At 44.7% G+C, this 19216-nt stretch overlaps 1 protein-coding gene across 2 annotated transcripts in view; it reads right to left on the bottom strand.

Moving 5' to 3' along the window:
• Positions 1-19216, bottom strand: part of ARHGAP26 (Rho GTPase activating protein 26) — a 590718-nt gene that overhangs the window by 203796 nt on the left and 367706 nt on the right. The window contains exon 20 of one of the 2 annotated variants that reach the window (XM_069764052.1): positions 13065-13224. In XM_069764052.1, the coding sequence (XP_069620153.1) occupies positions 13065-13224 (160 nt within the window). The remainder of the gene's footprint in view (positions 1-13064; positions 13225-19216) is intronic. The other variant, XM_069764053.1, reaches the window with a different exon arrangement.

Genomic DNA, 19216 nt, shown 5'->3' with positions numbered 1-19216 from the left:
AGCGGGCATGTTGCTTGGGAGTAATGGTGGAATCACACACGGAGATGGCAATGTCAGGCAAAGGTAGGTTAGTAGAGGGAGAGAACACGAGGAGTTCAGTTTTTGACAGGTTCAGTTTCAGATAGAGGGAGGACATGATGTTAGAGACAGCGGTAAGACAATCACTGGTGTTTTCTAAAAAGACAGGCGTGATATCAGGAGAAGAAGTGTATAATTAGGTGTCATCAGCATAGAGATGGTACTGGAAACCAAATCTACTGATTGTTTGTCCAATAGGGGCAGTATACAAAGAGAAGAGGAGGGGGCCTAGAACTGATCCCTGAGGAACCCCAACAGTAAGGGGAAGGTAAGAGGAGGAACCAGCAAAAAATACAGTGAAGGAGTGGTCAGAGAGATAGGAGGAGAACTAGGAGACAACGGTGTCCTTGAGGCCGATGGAGCGGAGCATAGTGAGGAGGAGCTGATAATCCACAGTATTGAATGCTGTGGAGAGATCCAAGAGAATTAGCATGGAGTAGTGACCATTAAGGTACCGTCACACTGAACGATATCGTTGCTTTTTGTGACGTAGCAACGATATCGTTAACGAAATCGTTATGTGTGACAGCGACTAACGATCAGGCCCCTTCTGGGAGATCGTTGGTCGCTGGGGAAAGTCCAGCACTTTATTTTGTCGCTGGATCTCCCACTGACATCTCTGAATCGGCGTGTGTGACACAGATCCAGTGATGTCTTCACTGGTAACCAGGGTAAACATCGGGTTACTAAGCGCAGGGCCGCGCTTAGTAACCCAATGTTTACCCTGGTTACCGTTGTAAATGTAAAAAAACAAACACTACATACTTACATTCCCGGTGTCTGGTCATGTCCCCTGCTGTCAGCTTCCCGCACTGACTGGTGAGCGCCGGCCGTAAAGCATGCTGTGCAGCGGTGACGTCACCGCTGTACTTTACGGTCGGTGCTCTGTCAGTGCGGGAAGCTGAAGGCGAGGGACATGACCAGACACCGGGAATGTAAGTAAGTATGTAGTGTTTTTTTTTTTACATTTACAACGGTAACCAGGGTAAACATCGGGTTACTAAGCGCGGCCCTGCACTTAGTAACCTGATGTTTACCCTGGTTACCCGGTGACTTCGGCATCGTTGGTCGCTGGAGAGCTGTCTGTGAGACAGCTCTCCAGCGACCAAACAGCGACGCTGCAGCGATCGACATCGTTGTCGGTATCGCTGCAGCGTCGCTTAGTGTGATGGTACCTTTAGATTTAGCTGTTAGTAGATCATTAGAGACTTTAGTGAGGGCAGTTTCAGTAGAGTGTAAAGAGCAGAAACCAGATTGAAGAGGGTCGAAGAAGAGAGTTATCTGAGAGATAGCGGATAAGACCAGGCGTTCAAGGAGTTTAGAGATGAAGGGAAGATTAGAAACAGGTCTATAATTAGCGGCACAGTTTTGATTGAGGGATGTTTTTTTAAGTAATGGGTGTATGATGGCATGCTTAAATGAGGAGGGAAAAATACCAGAAGAGAGGGAAAGGTTGAATATTTTTGTTAGGTGAGAGGTGACAGCTGGGGAAAGGGACTGGAGGAGATGTGACGGAATGGGGTCGCTGGTGCAAGTGGTCAGGCGAGAAGATGCAAGGAGCCTGATTACTTCTTCTGTAACTGATTCAAAGTCAGAGAGTGAACTGGATGCAGTGGGGGAGGGAGGACAGTGAATGAAGGGATTGGGAGATAATTTCCTGCCGAATGTGGTCAATTTTTTCTTTGAAGTAATTGGCCAGATCGTCAGCGCAGGGCCTGCACTCTTGGGTTGAGTAGGGAATGGAAAGTGTCAAAGACGTTTAGGGTTATTGGACAGCGAGGTGATGAGGTTGTTAAAATAGGTTTATTTGAAGAGGTGAAGGGCAGAGTTGTATGTTTTAAGCATAAACTTATAATGGATGAAATCTTCGGGTAGATTAGATTTTCTTGACAGACGTTCGGTGCACCTGGAGCACCGCTGTAGGAAAAGTGTTTGCAGCATGTACCACGGTTGTCGCTGTCTGTGCAGAGTTGTTATATGTATAGGAGGTGCAATTTCATCCAGGGCACTTTGAAGGGTTTCATTGTAATGCTTCAGTGCAGAATCAGGACATGATATGGAGGAGATAGGGGCCAATGAGGAATGCAAGCTCTGCATAAGTTTCTGGATGTTAATGGCCTGTATGTTTCTATAAGTGTGGAAAGTGGGGGTGACCTGAGCAGGATGGAAGATTTGATAGAGAATGAAAGAAGGTGGTGGTCAGAGAGCGGGAGAGGGGAGTTTGTGAAATAGTCCATGGAGCAAAGCCAGGAGAAGACCAAGTCAAGGGAGTTTCCGTCTTCATGCGTTGGAGAGTTAGTATGCTGCGAGAGGCCGAAAGAAGCGGTTACAGATAAAAGGTGAGATGCAGATGGGGAGAGGGGAAAAGCAATGGGGATGTTGAAATCACCCATGATGAGGGTGGGGATGTCACAGGAGAGAAAGTGTGGAAGCCAGGTGGCAAAGTGATCCAGGAACTGATGAGAGGGGCCAGGAGGACAATACACAACCGCCATTCGCATGGAGAAGGGGATGTAGAGTCTGACAGCATGGACTTCAAAGGAAGGGAAGACAAGTGAGGGTACTTGGGGGATAACTTGGAAGGTACATTTGGGTGATAGGAGCAGACCAACTCTTCCACCTGCTCTGTTGTCCGATCTTGGGGTATGAGAAAAGTGTAGTCCACCATATGAGAGAGCAGCAGCAGCAGCAGTGGTGTCTGACTGATGGATACAGGTTTCACTAATAGCCAGGAGGTTAAGAGAATCAGAAAGGCAGAAATCATGGATGAAGGAGTTTATTACACACAGAGCGAGAATTCCAAAGGGCACAATTGAAAGAGGCAGAAGGCATGCATGGCATATTAATAATGTTGGAGGGGTTTCTGAGTGTAACAGTTGGGAGGTTTGACTGGCTATAACATGGGGGGCCAGTGTTGGGAGAGATGTCTCCAGCGACTAGGAGAAGGAGGAAAGAAAGAGTGAGCAGATGGTTAAGTGATTTGTGAGAGCGTCTCTTGTGTTGGATGGTGGAACTGAATGGATCTGCGCTGTTAAGCAATGTGAACAAAGCGTGAGTGCTATACATAGGAGAGGAAAGGACAGAGGGGCCGATATGGATGGAGTGTAAAGAGTTAATGCAAGGGCGGTGAATGTGAATGAAAGCAACAGCCAGGATATAGATTATGCAAAGTGGGTATACTAGACCCTATTAGAATTCAGCATTATAAAATGCCTGCAAAAAATTAACCATGGCCCAGAAAACCCTTTGAAATTGTAATCTGTACATGGGACTGCAACATTATCAGTTTCTTTCCTCATTATTTATTATTGCTTCACTGGGTATTCTGTGAAAAAGATGACATAAATGGAAGGACAGAAAAGGAGGGCGAATTTTGCTATGCAACTATATTGCCTTGCAAACAAATCCACCCTCAGGCTTCCTACACATGAATAAGAAACACCTAAACTATAAATAATAAAAAAAGGTATACAGCACAGCAAAGGGTGGCAAAGGGTGTTGTATGGAGCGTGTACCCAGACAAATGTATAAACCCTAAACTACAGACCCGAGCTATGCAAATTTAATTACAGGTAAGTTACAGTATAAGTGAATTATATCCCTTCAGACCAATAAAGCAATCAATAATAGTTGTGTGAAATATAAAAAATATCCCTACGGGTCCCGAAGCCAGGCGGCAAAAGAAAGAAAAACAGACCACAGCCCACATACATTGTGCCATCGAAACAAATATATTCAATTACTGCACAAAGAGCATGTTGGAATATTATATTAGGATGCATAAAAAGAACGGCATAATAGCCAAAACAATGCCACAATAACAATTAATTTAGTGTGAACAATTTAGTGACTCACAATGCCCACAATACAGATCTACAAAACAAATAGTTTGCTGATTGTACATTCCCAATCATAGTGAATCACTAATGGTAATGTGATAAGCAACACAAGGCCGCCAAAATAAGAATTTTACTTATATTCATGACATAAATTCCGCAGCGCTTTACAGTTATTACCAGCATTGTCCCTTTGGGGATCACAATCTGGATTCCCTATCAGTATGTCTTTGGAGTGTGGGAGGAACCCAGCGCAAATACGTGGAGAACATACAGATGTAGTCTGTGGTGGAATTTGAACCCAGAACTGCAATCAACAGTGCTTTTTTTGAATGGGCCACACAGGGATAGTTAGGTTAATGCGGTAGGCCAGTCTGAACAAATGCGTTTTTAGGGCATGCTTAAAACTGTGGGGATTGGGGATTAATCTTATTAACCTGGGTAGTGCATTCCAAAGAATTGGCGCAGCACGTGAAAAGTCTTGGAGATGGGAGTGGGAGGTTCTGATTATTGAGGATGCTAACCTCAGGTCATTAGCAGAATGTAGAGTACTGGTAGGGTGGTAGACAGACCAGGGAGGAGATGTTTCTCTTCAAGTAAAATTTTATACATGTTATGTTGTACTCTAAAGAATGCAGACTTCGGCAGCAATATTAACTGTTTGAAATGCAGCATTCATTTTGAACACATTTTTGGATAACAGATATATAATGGGTCTTTTTGATTGTATTATAGAGAAAAAAAAAGATAATTGTTGTGTATATGAATATTACACATCTTGATCGAATATATTTACATTGCTTTTGTGTGTAAATATTGACTTGTATGTGAGGTTTGTTGGAATATACATCAGCTGCAGGCTTATGCTGTCTAGGGACCATCTTAAACCATCAGCAGATGTTTGTGGGCTGTAGACTACATTTTATGACCATTTTTTAAAACTTAATATAAGTTCTTTATTGTATCCTCTATGTTGTGATAATACAGATAATGGTTGTGGCGTGCCCCGTATTTGTTTTTCCAAAATGTGTAAGCTCTCATGATTCTTCTGAAAGCTGGAAATCTGCATCAAGTTTTAGGTGCAAATTTATGTTCTAACCCCTTGACGATGTAGTAAGTTCCAGTACCATACATCTCTACATTGGGTGTATGGTGCGGGTTCTAGAGCGGAGCACGCTCCAAACAGAATGGATGCTGGCTGTGTTATATAGCCTACACATGCCTCCAACAACAGAGACTGAAACTAGCTCACTTGTTTTTATAACACTTAGATGGTACAGTCAGACTCTTACTGCAGCATTCATCAGATGGTTGTGACTTGCATGCAAGCAATCACAAGTGTCTGCTGCATTACTAAGGCAGCCATTGTGCTTCTGAAGGTCCCATTCTCCAAGTCTTGGTGCTCCTGAGAAGTCCAGCCTTTGGCTAGGCTTTTTAGGAGATTGTTAATTTCACTATACAGAGCAATAATTTAATTCCAGTATATTTATTCAAGAAACTAAAAACATTTTAAAAAACACATGTAGGCATGAATAACACAATGACTAACATGAAGTCTCCCATCCTGGAGCTACCAATTATGGAGGAGCAACATCTCCAAGACTAAATAGACAAAATGCGAGAAATTGTAATAGACATAATATAACAAAATGTGTTGTCAAATGCTATTTCAAGTTTCTATCATGTCAGTTACAGAGAGATATATTTCATTATAAACCCCAGTACTGGGAAGCAATCTAGGTAGGAAAAATAGCCCCCATACGTAGCGTAAGTTCTAGCTTGTTATCTCAAGGGTTTCTTCAGATACATCTCCTAACGTCTAGGCAATGGAGTCTCTCCTCTTTTTTGTTACTAGGGTTGGGACAAAAAGAGGGTAGGGTTATATCCTGAGCTCTATGGAATCTCGATACCACTTTGGGGAGATATGCCGGATCCAATTTTAATACAACCCTATCGTCCATAATTTGTGTGTAAGGGGGTCAGCTGACAACGCGTGTAAATCCCCCACCCTACGGGCCGATGTAAGTGCCACTAACAAAGCTGTTTTTAATGTTAGTATTTTATCAGAAGCTGTATTTAACGGCTCAAAGGGGCTCTCCGTCAGGGCTGTTAACACTAGATTTAGATCCCATGGTGGAGGAGTAGGAGATGGAACAGAGTCAGCTCTACTACAGGCTCGGATAAACCTCACCACCCACCTATTACTTGCCAGGTCACAGTTGAATAGGGCTGCTAAGGCTGAAATGTGTACTTTGAGGGTACTAACAGCTAACCCCAGATCTAAGCCCTTCTGCAGGAACTCCAGTATTGCCACTATCGGGACCTCCCCTTCCCGTATTGGCCCTGAGCTGGACAGGAATTTCTTCCATATCCTCCCACAGATCTTGGTCGTTACTGGTTTTCTGCTGCTGAGCAAGGTGGATATTAACCCAGCTGAGAACCCTTCTTTCTCTAGTAACGACCGCTCAAATGCCAGGCTGTCAAATGAAGCCCGGAGTTCTGCGGGTGGTTGAAGGGACCCTGAGTTAGAAGGTCCTGGTCTTCCGGGAGAACCCACGGGTCCGTCACTGACATCACTCTCAGCCAGTAGAACCACGGTCTTTTCGGCCAGAAGGGCGCTATCACGATCACTCTGGCCTTGTCTTCCCTGATCTTCCTCAGAACCACTGGGATTAGACATATCGGTGGGAAGGCATACAGGAGTCCAGATGTCCATTTTATGCTGAAGGCGTCTACTGCCAACGGCTTGTCTGTAGGGTTCAGGGAGCAGAATTTTTGGACTTTCTTGTTGACTTTTGAGGCAAAGAGGTCCACCCTGGGTTTTCCCCACATGTGCACTATCCGTTGAAAAACGGACTTTTTTAGGGACCATTCCCCTTGCCTCAAGTGGTTCCTGCTTAGAAAGTCTGCCTTTATGTTGTCCACACCTCGGATATGCAGGGCCGATAATGACAGGAAGTGCTTTTCGGCTAGAGACATGAGTCTTGTGGTTATGTGCATCAGTGCCCAAGAGCGGGTGCCTCCCTGGTGGTTCATGTATGCGACCGCTGTTCGGTTGTCCGATAGGACTCTCACATGATGCCCTGCCAAGTGTGGAAGTAATCTCTCTAGCGCCCTTTCTATTGCTAGGAGCTCCCACTCGTTTGAGGATAGATCTTTCTCCTCTTGAGCCCAGGGGTCTTGGACCCATAGTGTGTCTGAGTGAGCTCCCCATCCCCATGGACTGGCGTCCGTTGTGATTACCATGGAGGCTGTGAATGTCCAGGGAACTCCTCTGGGGGATGACTATCTGTAACCACCATCTGAGAGATTGGAGCACAGAGAGTGGGAGAGTGAGCTTCTGCTCTAACTGTCCCTGAAGTTCTCGGTCGTTCTGCAGCACACACCATTGCAGTTCTCTTGCATGGAACTGGGCCGCTTTTACTGCCGGTATGCAGGAGGTTAGGGACCCCAACACCGACATGGCCCTTCTTAAGGTCATTTCCGGCTTTTTTAATGTGGCCATAATCATCTGTTTGATTTTTTTCTTCTTTTTCTTCTGGGAGGCGGCACTCCTGTGCCACGGAGTCCACCGTTATCCCCAGGAAATTCTGGACCATTGCCGGCTCTAACTTGGACTTCTTGAGATTTAGTTGCCATCCCAGTGTCTGAAGAGTGTCCATCACTATCCTGACATGCTCCTGACAATGAGAAAAGTTCTTTCCCACTATCAGGAAGTCGTCCAAGTAGGGAATTATTAGAGTGTCCTTTTCCCTGAGATGTGCTGTGACCTCTGCAATCAGCTTCGTAAATACGCGTGGGGCAGTTGCTATCCCAAAGGGCAGAGCCCTGTACTGGAAGTGACGCAGCTGGGACCCCATCTGAACTGCCACTCTGAGGAACTGACGATCTTGTTGTCTGATTGGGACGTGATAATAAGCGTCCTTGAGGTCGAGGACGGACATGTAGCACTGAGGATAGAGAAGTTTCACCGCCGATTTTATGGTTTCCATCTTGAATGATGGTACTACAAGAAATTTGTTGAGGCCTTTTAGATTTATAATTGTCCTCCAAGAGTTGTCCGTTTTTTTTATGAGAAAAAGAGGGGAATAAAATCCTTCCCTCCTTTCGTCTATAGGAACTTCTTCCAAGACGTGCTTGTCTAGGAGTGATGTTACTTCCCCCTCCAGACTGTCTTGCTTCTCTTGGGAGGACTGTACCGGGGTCTGCATATACCTTCTTGGAGGCCAGTGGTGAAACTTTATTCTTAGGCCTGATCCTACGATCTGCCGGATCCATATGCTGGAGGAGATCCTCTCCCAGGCTGGAAGGAAGTGAGAGAGCCTCCCTCCCACCTGAGAAGGACCGTCACTGGGAGGTTTTTTGGTGTCTCTGGGGGACTTGCCGAAATAGAAGCCCTTTCCTCCCCTTGGTCGCTTGTCCAGGTTGCTTCTGTCTCGGTCCCTATACTGCTGTCTCCGGAATCTTTGGCCTCTCCGAAAGGAGCGACGAAAGGGCTGAAACGGCTGTTTTGGAAAGTTTTTCTTTTTATCACCGGCCTTCTCCAGTACCTCATCTAATGCCGGTCCGAACAGGAAGTTTCCCTCACAAGGCAAAGAACAAAGCTTCATTTTGGCCTGAGTGTCCCCTGGCCAGCATTTAAGCCATACGGCACGGCGTCCAGTGTTAGCTAGCGCTGCTGATTTTGCTGCCAGCCTAGCAGAGTCTGCTGATGCTTCAGCCAGAAACATAGCTGCTGCCCTCATAGTTGGAAGTGACTCTAGAATAGCTTCCCTGGGAGCTTTTTGCTCCACCTGTTCCTCCAGGTTGTCTATCCAGATCTTAAGGGATCTGGCGACACAAGTGGCCGCGATAGCTGGCCTTAGTGCTCCCGCTGAGGCTTCCCAAGCTGTCTTCAGGGAACTGTCCACCTTCCTGTCCAGAGGTTCTTTTAGAGAACCTAGGTCCTCGAACGGCAGGGAGGACTTCCTGGCCACTTTTGAGACCGCCACATCGATTTTTGGGGCTCTGTCCCAAGATGAGGATGCTTCCTCTTCAAAGGGATACCTTCTTTTTAGGGAGGTAGTTATCTGGGACCTTTTTTCTGGCTTTTGCCATTCCCTTTTGATCAGTTCTTGTATTTGATCGTTAACAGGGAATGATCTCCGTTTCTTCTTTTGTAGGCCACTGAACATGAGTTCTTGGGCTGTCTTTTTGGCCTTCTCCTCTACCAGCCCCATTGTAGAGCGAACAGCTTTAATAAGTTTATCTGTAGCCTCTGCTGGAAAGGTGTCTTCCTCCTCAGAGCTACTATCAGAAGAGCGGGCCGTATCAGAATCCTGCTCTGACCCCGAGGAATCCTTTTGGGATGCTATAGAGGGGCTGGATCTGTCCCTAGATCTGGCATCTGTGTCAGGTGTCTGTAATGCTCTTACGGACTTAGAGACTTCGGACTGAATCAGAGATCTTAGGCTGTCCGTAAAGGAGGGTGTTTCCTCCGCCACAGTCTGGTTAATACAGTCCTGACACAGTCTTTTACCCCAAGATGACATTAAAGGCTTTTTACATAAGGGACATTCTCTATTTTTAGTCTTCGCCTTATACTTTTTGGGGACCTCCTATACTCCACCCCGCAATGTATGTAAGAAAAGAGGGGAGAGACGGAGATAAGAGAAGAGAAAAAGAACAGACATTAGCGTGCTGGACTTTCTCGTAGTTCACTCACCACTCGGATGTTTTCAAAGTACGGGTACCGGATCCGGAGGTTGGCTGGTTTTCTCCGTGTCTCCCAATGAGACTAGGGACCCCTCCTTGCTACGCCGATCCGTCCGTATACTGTCCGAGCGGCTTTTGCTGCTGACATGGCGGGTCTGGCTCTTTTCGCTTGAGCGAGGCCGCCTCTCCTGCACCTCCTGCTGTGGCATCAAATGCTCTGGCGAGAAACTCTCCATTATACACACCAGCACACAACAAGAGTAGTCACCTTCAACCTGACCTGGTTTTAGTGACACAGGGCAGCACTTCTAGCTCGTTTAAATAGATTCACTTTTTTTTTTTTTTTAAATGAATCACCTGGTTGATCCTGCCTTTATTGGCTGCTCAGCACCAGGTGTATTTAATCCAATTAACTACCTGGCTGATCGTGCCTGCACCACCTCCGTGCATGTAATCAATCAAACACCTGGTTGATCCTGCATCTGCCACCGCTAGCGCAATGCTGCTGTATAAACAAAGCGTGCCCCTGGCACCACTTCCGGGGCGCGCTCTTAATCATTCACCTGGTTGATCCTGCCTCTGACCCAAGTGCCACCGCTGGGTTCTGCGCGCGCACCCTGCACTTACTTCCAGTGCGCGCTGCTGTCGCCCTCCAGCGTCCATGCACTCACCTTCCAGGCGTGCATCCGGCCCTTACTTCCGGTGCGCGCCGAAGATTCCTGTCCTCCTGCCCCAGTGCCCTGCACAAACGTTCCGAGCGCTGCTGCCCAGCGATGTGCGCACGCGCGGCCGCCTCCTGGAATCATGGCGCCGGCCAGGCAGGAAACTCTGCAGTGTCCCCTCCGTCCGACACGCCACGCTCACCTCCAGATCCATGCTGTCAGATACCGCTCCACACCTCTCCGCTTGTCTCAGGCCGATCCAGGAAGGAAGGAGAGGGGGGAAGGGGAGGGGGTGGGCTGGGGGGACCATCTGCAGTGCTCAACAGGGATGGCATAAAACCTCCAAGGAGCCTTACCTAGCCTGGGCACCGATGTGTCTCACAGGCTGCATGGCCACCATAGTCAACAGGGAGGGAGCACCTTTGTGACTTCCGAGGACAATTGGCAGGTGGATTTTTTTTTTTTTTTTTTGGTAAAAGGGAAGGCCTCCGAGGCTCCAACTTCACCCGGGCATTCGCCTCGCGGGCTGTGGCCATGCTTTGCTCAGGGGGGGGCATGGTATACATTGACCCCCGAGGCGACTACGGGTACCTGGTGACGGGTGCAGCAGACAGCGCCTGCCCAAATCCACCCGACCCAAATCCCGGCATCCTCTTCTGTCTTCAGACGACTTCCATCTTGAGGGTTCCCCGTCAAGGACAGGAAACCAACTGATGTGGAGAGAGGAGCCGCCCCTTTTATCTTGAAGGTTTCCTGTCCTTGATGGGCGGATCCCCTCTCTCGTGGTGCCGTCATGTATGATGGAAAAAAAAAAAGAAAAAACTCACAGAAAGAGGGTTAAGGAAAGTCCACATGTGGTGGAGTTTTTCAGCAGAATGTTATCAAATACATGCTACATTTTGTACTGTAAACTGGCATCGATTTTTGGTATAAAATATTTGTAACTTCGGACCTCACTCTTCGTTACACCATGGCCTAGAAAGTGCCCCCCAAAAGTGAATTTACCAAAGAGTCAGCTGAGGTTTGAGCGGCACTGTTTGGCGATCTAGTAGCTCTGCCTATATTCTAGTACATCACATATTAATGCCCTGTACCGATATTCATTAGTGCAAGGATGAGCGGCTCCTCTGGACACTTGGTGAGGGTGACAGTCGTATTTTTTTTTTTTTTAATCAATTAGTGTTTATTGAAGATTTCCAAAACAATACAGTGCAGTCAAACAGTAATAACAATAACAGAGGTCAACTAAAAATGACCAGAAATAAGTAAGGAGAAAAACCAAACCTATCAGAAAGGAAGAAGTAGGGGAGAGAGGCGGGGGGAGGGATAGGTACAGTAGGGGGTATAGGGGGGGGGGGGAGGAAAGGAGTATAGGCATTCACAAGACATTATCTAGCAATTCAGTTATAGACAAGGGGTCCTTACAGTCGAATTTTCTGATACTCTATGTACACAGGAACCTGAAGAAACGTCTCTTCTCCACGTAGAAGGATTTACAGTGATTGACAACCAACAAGCAGCTCTTTATGACTATTACATGTCATGCTTTATCTCTACTGGTTTTCTGCCTTGTTCTGAAACCTAATTATTCTGCACTAGATGGTGGCCCGATTCTAACGCATCGGGTATTCTAGAATATGTATGTATGTATGTATGTATGTATGTATGTATGTATGTATGTATGTATGTATGTATGTATATAGCAGCCACATAGTATATAGCACAGGTCACGTAGTATATAGGAGCCATGTAGTATATAGCAGACAAATACTATATATGTGGCTGCTATATACATACATCCATACATACATACATGTTGTAGAACAGCCGATGCGTTAATGCAGGCCACGCAATATATAACAGTGGCCACACAGTATATAACACAGCCGAAACAGTATATAACACAGCCCACGTACTATATAACACAGCCCACGCAGTATATAGAAGCCACGTAGTATATAACACAGGTGACATAGTATATAACACAGGCCACGCAGTATATAACACTGGCCACGTAATATATAGCACAGCCCACGCAGTACATAACACAGCCCACATAATATCTAACACTGGCCACGTAGTATTTAGCAGCCACGCGGTATATAACACAGCCCACGTAGTATATAGCAGTGTGGGCACCATATCCCTGTTAAAAAAAATAATTAAAACAAAAGATAGTTCTATACTCACCCGCCGGGATCCAGCGAAGCTCAGGCGATGCGCGCGCGGCTGCCACCATCTTCCGTTCCCAGGATCCATTGCGTAATTACCCAGATGACTTAGCGGTCTTGCATAGGCAGTATCAATAGTAAAAAGTTGGGGACACACAGGGTTAAAGCAGCATTAACGGAGTGCGTTACCCGCAGCATAATGCGGTCCGTTAACGCTGGCATTAACCCTGTGTGAGCGGTGACTGGAGGGGAGTATGCGGGCGCCGGGCACTGACTGCAGGGGAGTAGGGAGGGACTAATCGGACTGTGCCCGTCGCTGACTGGTCGTGGCAGCCATGACAGGCAGCTGGCGAGACCAATCAGCGACGCGGGATTTCCGTTACGGAAGTTGCAGACAGACAGACAGACGGAAGTACCCCTTAGACAATTATATATAGATGACATAAGTGATGGTCTTAAGTTAAAGTATTTTCGGCTTACGATGACCGCCCTAAAGCAAATTACTATTGTAACTTGAGAAAACACTTTTCAGCTTAAGAAACCGATCCTCTGAAGACAAGTGAAACATGACAAGATGAAGACTGTGGTGCAGACTGATTGGTCTAGCACGCAATAGTACTTACAGGGAATTTGGCCTGCTGACTTTAATGACTTCCAGGTCAGGATCACTGGAGTTGAGATTATTCATGTTGGTGCGCTGGACACAGCTGGAGTTCACAGAGCTGTTTGCATTAGATGAACTGACCGACTCTGCACTTGAATTTACACTGTTCCTCTTCTCTTCTGAAAGCAAACCAAACATGTATTAACAGCGTTGCATCATAAAGGTCCTCTAGTTCAGAAAATTCCTGTGATATTGAAATACAAGTAAAGGGAACATGTCAGTTTCCCCAGGCCTCCCATCCACCACCACGTATTTATTTATCCCCAACTACCACCTTTTTGTGGCTTATTGATTTCTTAATATGCCTTAAGTCAATTTTATAAACATAAGAATAAATGACCTCGGGGAGATCAAAACATCCAACACCGCGGAGACACCATCACGTGTTTCTCAACGCAGTGATCCAGAACACTGCTCCCATCCCTTATGGGAAATATGCAAATGCATGTAGAAAAGCCGTGGAGACACCATCACGTGTTTCTCAATGCAAGCAATAAATAGCCAGGTCTTTCACCGGGAAGGAACAACCACGGGAAGGGCAGCATCTAAAAAGGAAAACCACCTATGCCAAAACATAGTATCCATCCACAGACAGCCGTTTCGGGGTATTTGCCCCTCATCAGTGTGGATTAGGAAACTGACTATTATAGTCCTTATACTAGGCACTGCTCCTAATAGCCAGTTTCCTACTCTACATTGATGAGGGGCAAATAACCCGAAACAGCTGTCTGTGGATGGATACCATGTTTTGGCATAGGTGGTTTTCCTTTTTGGATGCTGCCCTTCCCGTGGTTGTTCCTTCCCGGTGAAAGACCTGGCTATTTATTGCTTGCGTTGAGAAACACGTGATGGTGTCTCCGCTGCTTTTCTACATGTAAATGTCAATTTTATGAGCGGGTTTGTGATATGATAATTGGTGGCCAACTAGATGTGGGGGTGCCGTTTTCCCCGGAATAATTGTCCCACTAATTATGTGGACATGAGTGACATTCTTTGCAGGAGCAATGTCACCGCTGGCTCTGTGCACATCTCTGCCTCCCTAAAAATGTGCCGTAAGCCGGGAGTACGCTTCTCAGAATCATCGGCGCACTGTGTATGTCTAGGGTGGCCCCAGTGACACAGGACTCGGCAAGCTGTTACCACCAGCTCTTTGCAAGACTCACAACTGGTTAAGACATGCATCACCACTGCCTCCCTGGCGCATGCTCAGTGCGCTGATGAGCCTAAGGGAGTACACAAGGATTCACTGCATATTGCCTCAAAGGTAGATACAAAGGGCCAGTGGTGATACTTCTCTTGAAAATGATGCATTATAAGGGTATGTGCACACGTTGCGGATTTTGCTGCTGATCCACAGCGGATTGGCCGCAGTTATCCATGAGTTTACAGTACCATGTAAACCTATGGAAAACAAAATCCGCAGTGCACATGTAGAAAAAACCACTTGGAAACGCTGTGTTTATTCCGCAGCATGTCAATTCTTTGTGCGGATTCTGCAGCGGTTTACACCTGCTCTATAATAGGAATCCGCAGGTGTAAAACCGCAGGTGAAATCCACGGTAATTCTGCAGTAAATACGCAGTGCGGATTTACCAAAATCAGTGCGGAAAAATCTGCACACCTTTCTGCAACATGTGCACATACCATAAAGCCTATGCACATAGAGCAGAGTGGTGGTGGAGAGGCAGTGCTGTTCCAGGGACAGTGCACCCAACAGCTCTATTTGTTATTTTATTGTAACAAAAAAAAGTTAAACCGTACAACCCCTCTAAATTCAATGCACCAAAAAATCTATATGGAACTATATGGTAAAAAAACAAAACAAAATACAGATCACTGGCAATAGTGAATGAATGCCCAACTCCAGTTTAAAAGTTTGATTAATGAAAGGTAAAACTGCTCACCCTGTAAGGTTGTGAGACAACACTTAAAGAGCCTAAAGACCAGATGCAGAAGCTTCCATAGATTATCAACTAAGGTAATCGGATTGGAAGTGTTTCTGTAACGACTCCTTCCTCTGGACCTTCTTTGGCTATTTTTGTATGATTGTCCTGAGGAAGGAGTTGGTGGACTCCAAAACACGTCAACACTAAACCTACAATTTTACCTACTATAACTTGTGTCATAACTCCAGAGAGCGTTAAAAAAAAAATGGGATAAGAAGGTGGATTAACTCAGCGCTGCTTGAAAGATAGAAGTCCAAATGGATATTCAGATGAAAAAGTGGCTTTATTCAACGCGTTTCGAAGTACTACGACTCCATCAGGAAACCACAAAGGTATAAACTTTTGTGGTTTCCTGATGAAGGAGTCAGAACTCCAAAACACGTTGAATAAAGCCACTTTTTCATCTGAATATCCATTTAGACTTCTATCTTTCAAGCAGCGCGGAGTTAATCCACCTTTTTATCCCATTTTTTTTTTACTCTGGCTGGTCAGGAGGAGACCGGTGGATCTGCAGCAGCTAATATTTCTATGAGCCTGTGTTTGGGCTCTATCTGGTGAGCAAAATCTGATTAGAGCTATCTCTTAATACCCAGATAAGACCTTATTGCGCTTTTACTTTCCTTCCAGCTTTTTATTAATATTTCCAGAGAGCGCAGACACTCTTCCAATCTGGTTACCTCAATTAATTTTAGACGCTTCTTACACCCACCTTGATAAATCTGAGGTATCTAGCAATATTATACGAGGAGTTGTAAAATGTCCTAAATATATCACTGAAATTCACCATTTTGGGCTTAAAATATAGTTGCACATGTACACCAGACATAACGTGATTTAAAGCGGTGCCTAGTGGATTTTGACAAATGTATCATACCATGCACATCATTGTGATAAAAAGGTTTTAAAAAGCAACTTAAATAAATGAATAAAAAATGCTCCACAGCAACATCCATGTTGCATTTTCAATATCATTCTGTAAACCACAGGCTTGGAATAAACCAGGACACAACCGTCTTTCCCTAATATATTTTATGGGTAACAGATTTAAGGCTTCAAGCATTTCACAAGGCAGATCGTTATTCATAGTCAATCTTCGAAATGTTTAAAATATCAGACCACAACGCTATGCTATTCGCACTTTTCCACTCAAAAGTCACATTTGGTCATCAGGCTCCCAGAAGTCTCTGGTTTTGAGGTCAAGGTTGTTGGCCGACATCTCGGTTATTACATATGATATACAGTATATTTATGTTACACAAATGTGATTTATTTTCCCACATTCTGTCAAAAACCAGTATGTCTGAAAACACTAATACTTTTAACTTAAAGACTAAATGTTTCTGAAATTCAATGCATTCTTTGAATGATGTGTAACTTTGCAATATGAATAATGAGCAATGTCATGCCCTATATACAGAATAGACATGATGTAAGATTTTTCAACTAAAATAATCACTCAAAGAAATGTAATGCCATGGAAATTCGGGGAAAAAAAAACACCATATGTATGCCCATACATACATAATTAAAAATGGATCTCGACTCCATCCTGTAGCCCGCAGCAGGGAGTTGTTATTTGTGTCCTGCAGGCAGTCTGTACTAAGAAGACTGGCATCTAGAAGGAACCTGAAGGAGTTCAGTGAGGACCAGTGTTGAAGCGAGACAGTGAGGGCCAGAGTGTTGAAGAGGGACCTCAGTAAAGATCTAATTTAGTTATTCGTAAGTTAGGGTTCATGGAGTGAGGTAGTTGTCTGTGTGTGGGCTAGGGTCTTTCATTTTTCATGCCGCTTATAAACTGAATAAAGACATTTCCTTTGGATTGCCATTACACTTGCAGGGATTCACGCTCAGTAGTGGGATTCTTGTGTCAAAACAATATGACATTTCCACAGTTAGCACAGCACCAAAAACAAAACCATTAACACAAAAATCCCTAGCTTTGTCCAGGTGATAACGAAACAAAAAAAGACCCTGGCTACTCACACATGGCTGAGCTAGTCCCAGGTGATTCAAACAAAATAGCTATCGTCCATAGCAATCGCTGATACTTGAAGTTTGGTGCACACGGCCCTCTGCACACTCCCTTCAGAGAGACTGGTTTGTCTCTCCCCAGCTCCACCTCAACCCACACTGCTCAGCTCCCCAGCTGACAGAGAGCAAGGTGAACACATGTCCTGGTTCTCAGCCAAAGCTAGCCAGGTACATCTAATTAAGAGTTAGGCTGTGTGCACACGTTGCGGTTTTGTTAGCGGTTTTTCCCGATAAAAACGCTATAAAACCGCAAAAAAACCCGCATACAATAAGCATCCCATCATTTAGAATGAATTCCGCATGTTTTGTGCACATGATGCGTTTTTTTCCGCGAAAAAAACGCATCGCGGCAAAAAACGCAGCATGTTCATTAATTTTCCGTTTTTTTTTCGGATTTCCCAGTCCAAAATGCATTGGGAAGTTTCTGGAAAAAAAACGCGGCAAAAACGCGGCAAAACCGCGGCAAAAACGCATGCGGTTTTCTTGCAGAAAATGTCCGGAATTCTCAGGAATTTTCTGCAAGAAATCCTGAACGTGTGCACATAGCCTTACAGCGCCAGGATTTAACCCAGTCCTACCTGGCTCTCATACACACTATATATGATATATATTTGGCACTCAGGACAACAAATACCTCTGTAGTCTAGGAAGCTGCTACCTTTGACTCATGCTGTAAACTGTCACAGTATTTATAGCGTTGGTATAACAGGCACATGTAAAAACACTCCAGGTGGGAACAGGCGTAGAAGAGTTGAGTTAAATTTTGATACAGTGTTAAAAAGTAATTCATAAACCCATCTAAAACATCTGGAAAAGTCATATTGACATCAAAAGGAAAAAACCAAGCCGCAAAAGACAACTTGGAAAACAAAGTGAATTGTTTGATGAATTCAAAATTCAAATCAAAAAATGAAAAATTGGTAGATATTCATGCAAAAAAGAAACTTGGCAGAAATGCATTGATGAATCAAGCCCGTAGTGTTTGGAGCCTGGTGCGCACCCAAGGTACTCCGCATTGCTTTCCCACCTGTCGGCAGCAGTTTGATAACTTGATAACTTGTCACCAGTCAGGACACAAATCCAGCTTTCACATTCAGGCCATATTCACAAATCTCCAATACATGGACTGGCCACAGGTTTCCTGGCATGAACTTGACAGCCGTATAGGTGCTTTTAAGGTGCTACGTTCCGGTCAGGAGGTTCGCAGCCAGTTCATAAATCATGGACCGTGGCACATGAATGTGTGAATACATTGAATATTGGCCATTTCTATAAATAAGTAAAAGCTTGTGTGCAGACTAAATGTGAATCCGGGCTCAAACTCCCTCTGGCTCTTCACACAGGTGCTGTTATTAATACGTTGAGAGATTTGCCAGAAAATATATATGCTTTTAATCAGAGAATCACTTTTTGATTTCAAAGGATTCTACATGACTCTTCTCCAAAGCTCTAGCAAATAGACTAGTGCACGTACTCAAAGATGCACACGTATTATCATTTTTATGCTACATTTTCTATATATCTCCTTGATATGAAAAACGTGATTCCTCACATAAACTTCACATTTAGTTTGAGTACACGGACAGTTGTTCAGCTTAGTTGTAATTCCAGCAGGGTTAGCTGCTTACTTTACACATTTCTCATCAGCAATAAACAATCTGCATTTCTAGTTAACTACAAATCATACAGAAAAAATGCACCTCACTTTTATAATAACTAACAAATAAAGTTACACTCCGAAATGCTATAGCATGTAAACATGAAATTGGAATTGCATTACTGCTCTAGAAATAAGTAAAACTAAGATAGGTAGTGCAAAAAAAATGGCCTATCCATGTAGGCCCAGTAGCCACGACAAGGTGATCTTCTTTGCTAGGGACCTTACCTAATGTATTTCCTCTCCTGGGATGAAATCCTACAATTAAATGGGTAGGCAGGATTCTGTGGTGATTAAAACCACCATAAGCTGGTGGGTGGAGTGCTCAGACAGAAAACCTATGTATACAAATATTAAAGACTGATGGTCACTTCCAAACAGAATAATAATAAATAATTATTTTTATTTATACAGTCATGGCCAAAATTTTTGAGAATAACAGCAAAATTATATTTTCACATGATCTGCTGCCCTCTG

This window comes from Ranitomeya imitator, chromosome 4, assembly GCF_032444005.1.
Source record: "Ranitomeya imitator isolate aRanImi1 chromosome 4, aRanImi1.pri, whole genome shotgun sequence".
NCBI classification, from domain to species: domain Eukaryota; kingdom Metazoa; phylum Chordata; class Amphibia; order Anura; family Dendrobatidae; genus Ranitomeya; species Ranitomeya imitator.
Note: the sequence above shows the minus strand (reverse complement) of the source record. Positions and strands in the feature narration are given on the sequence as shown.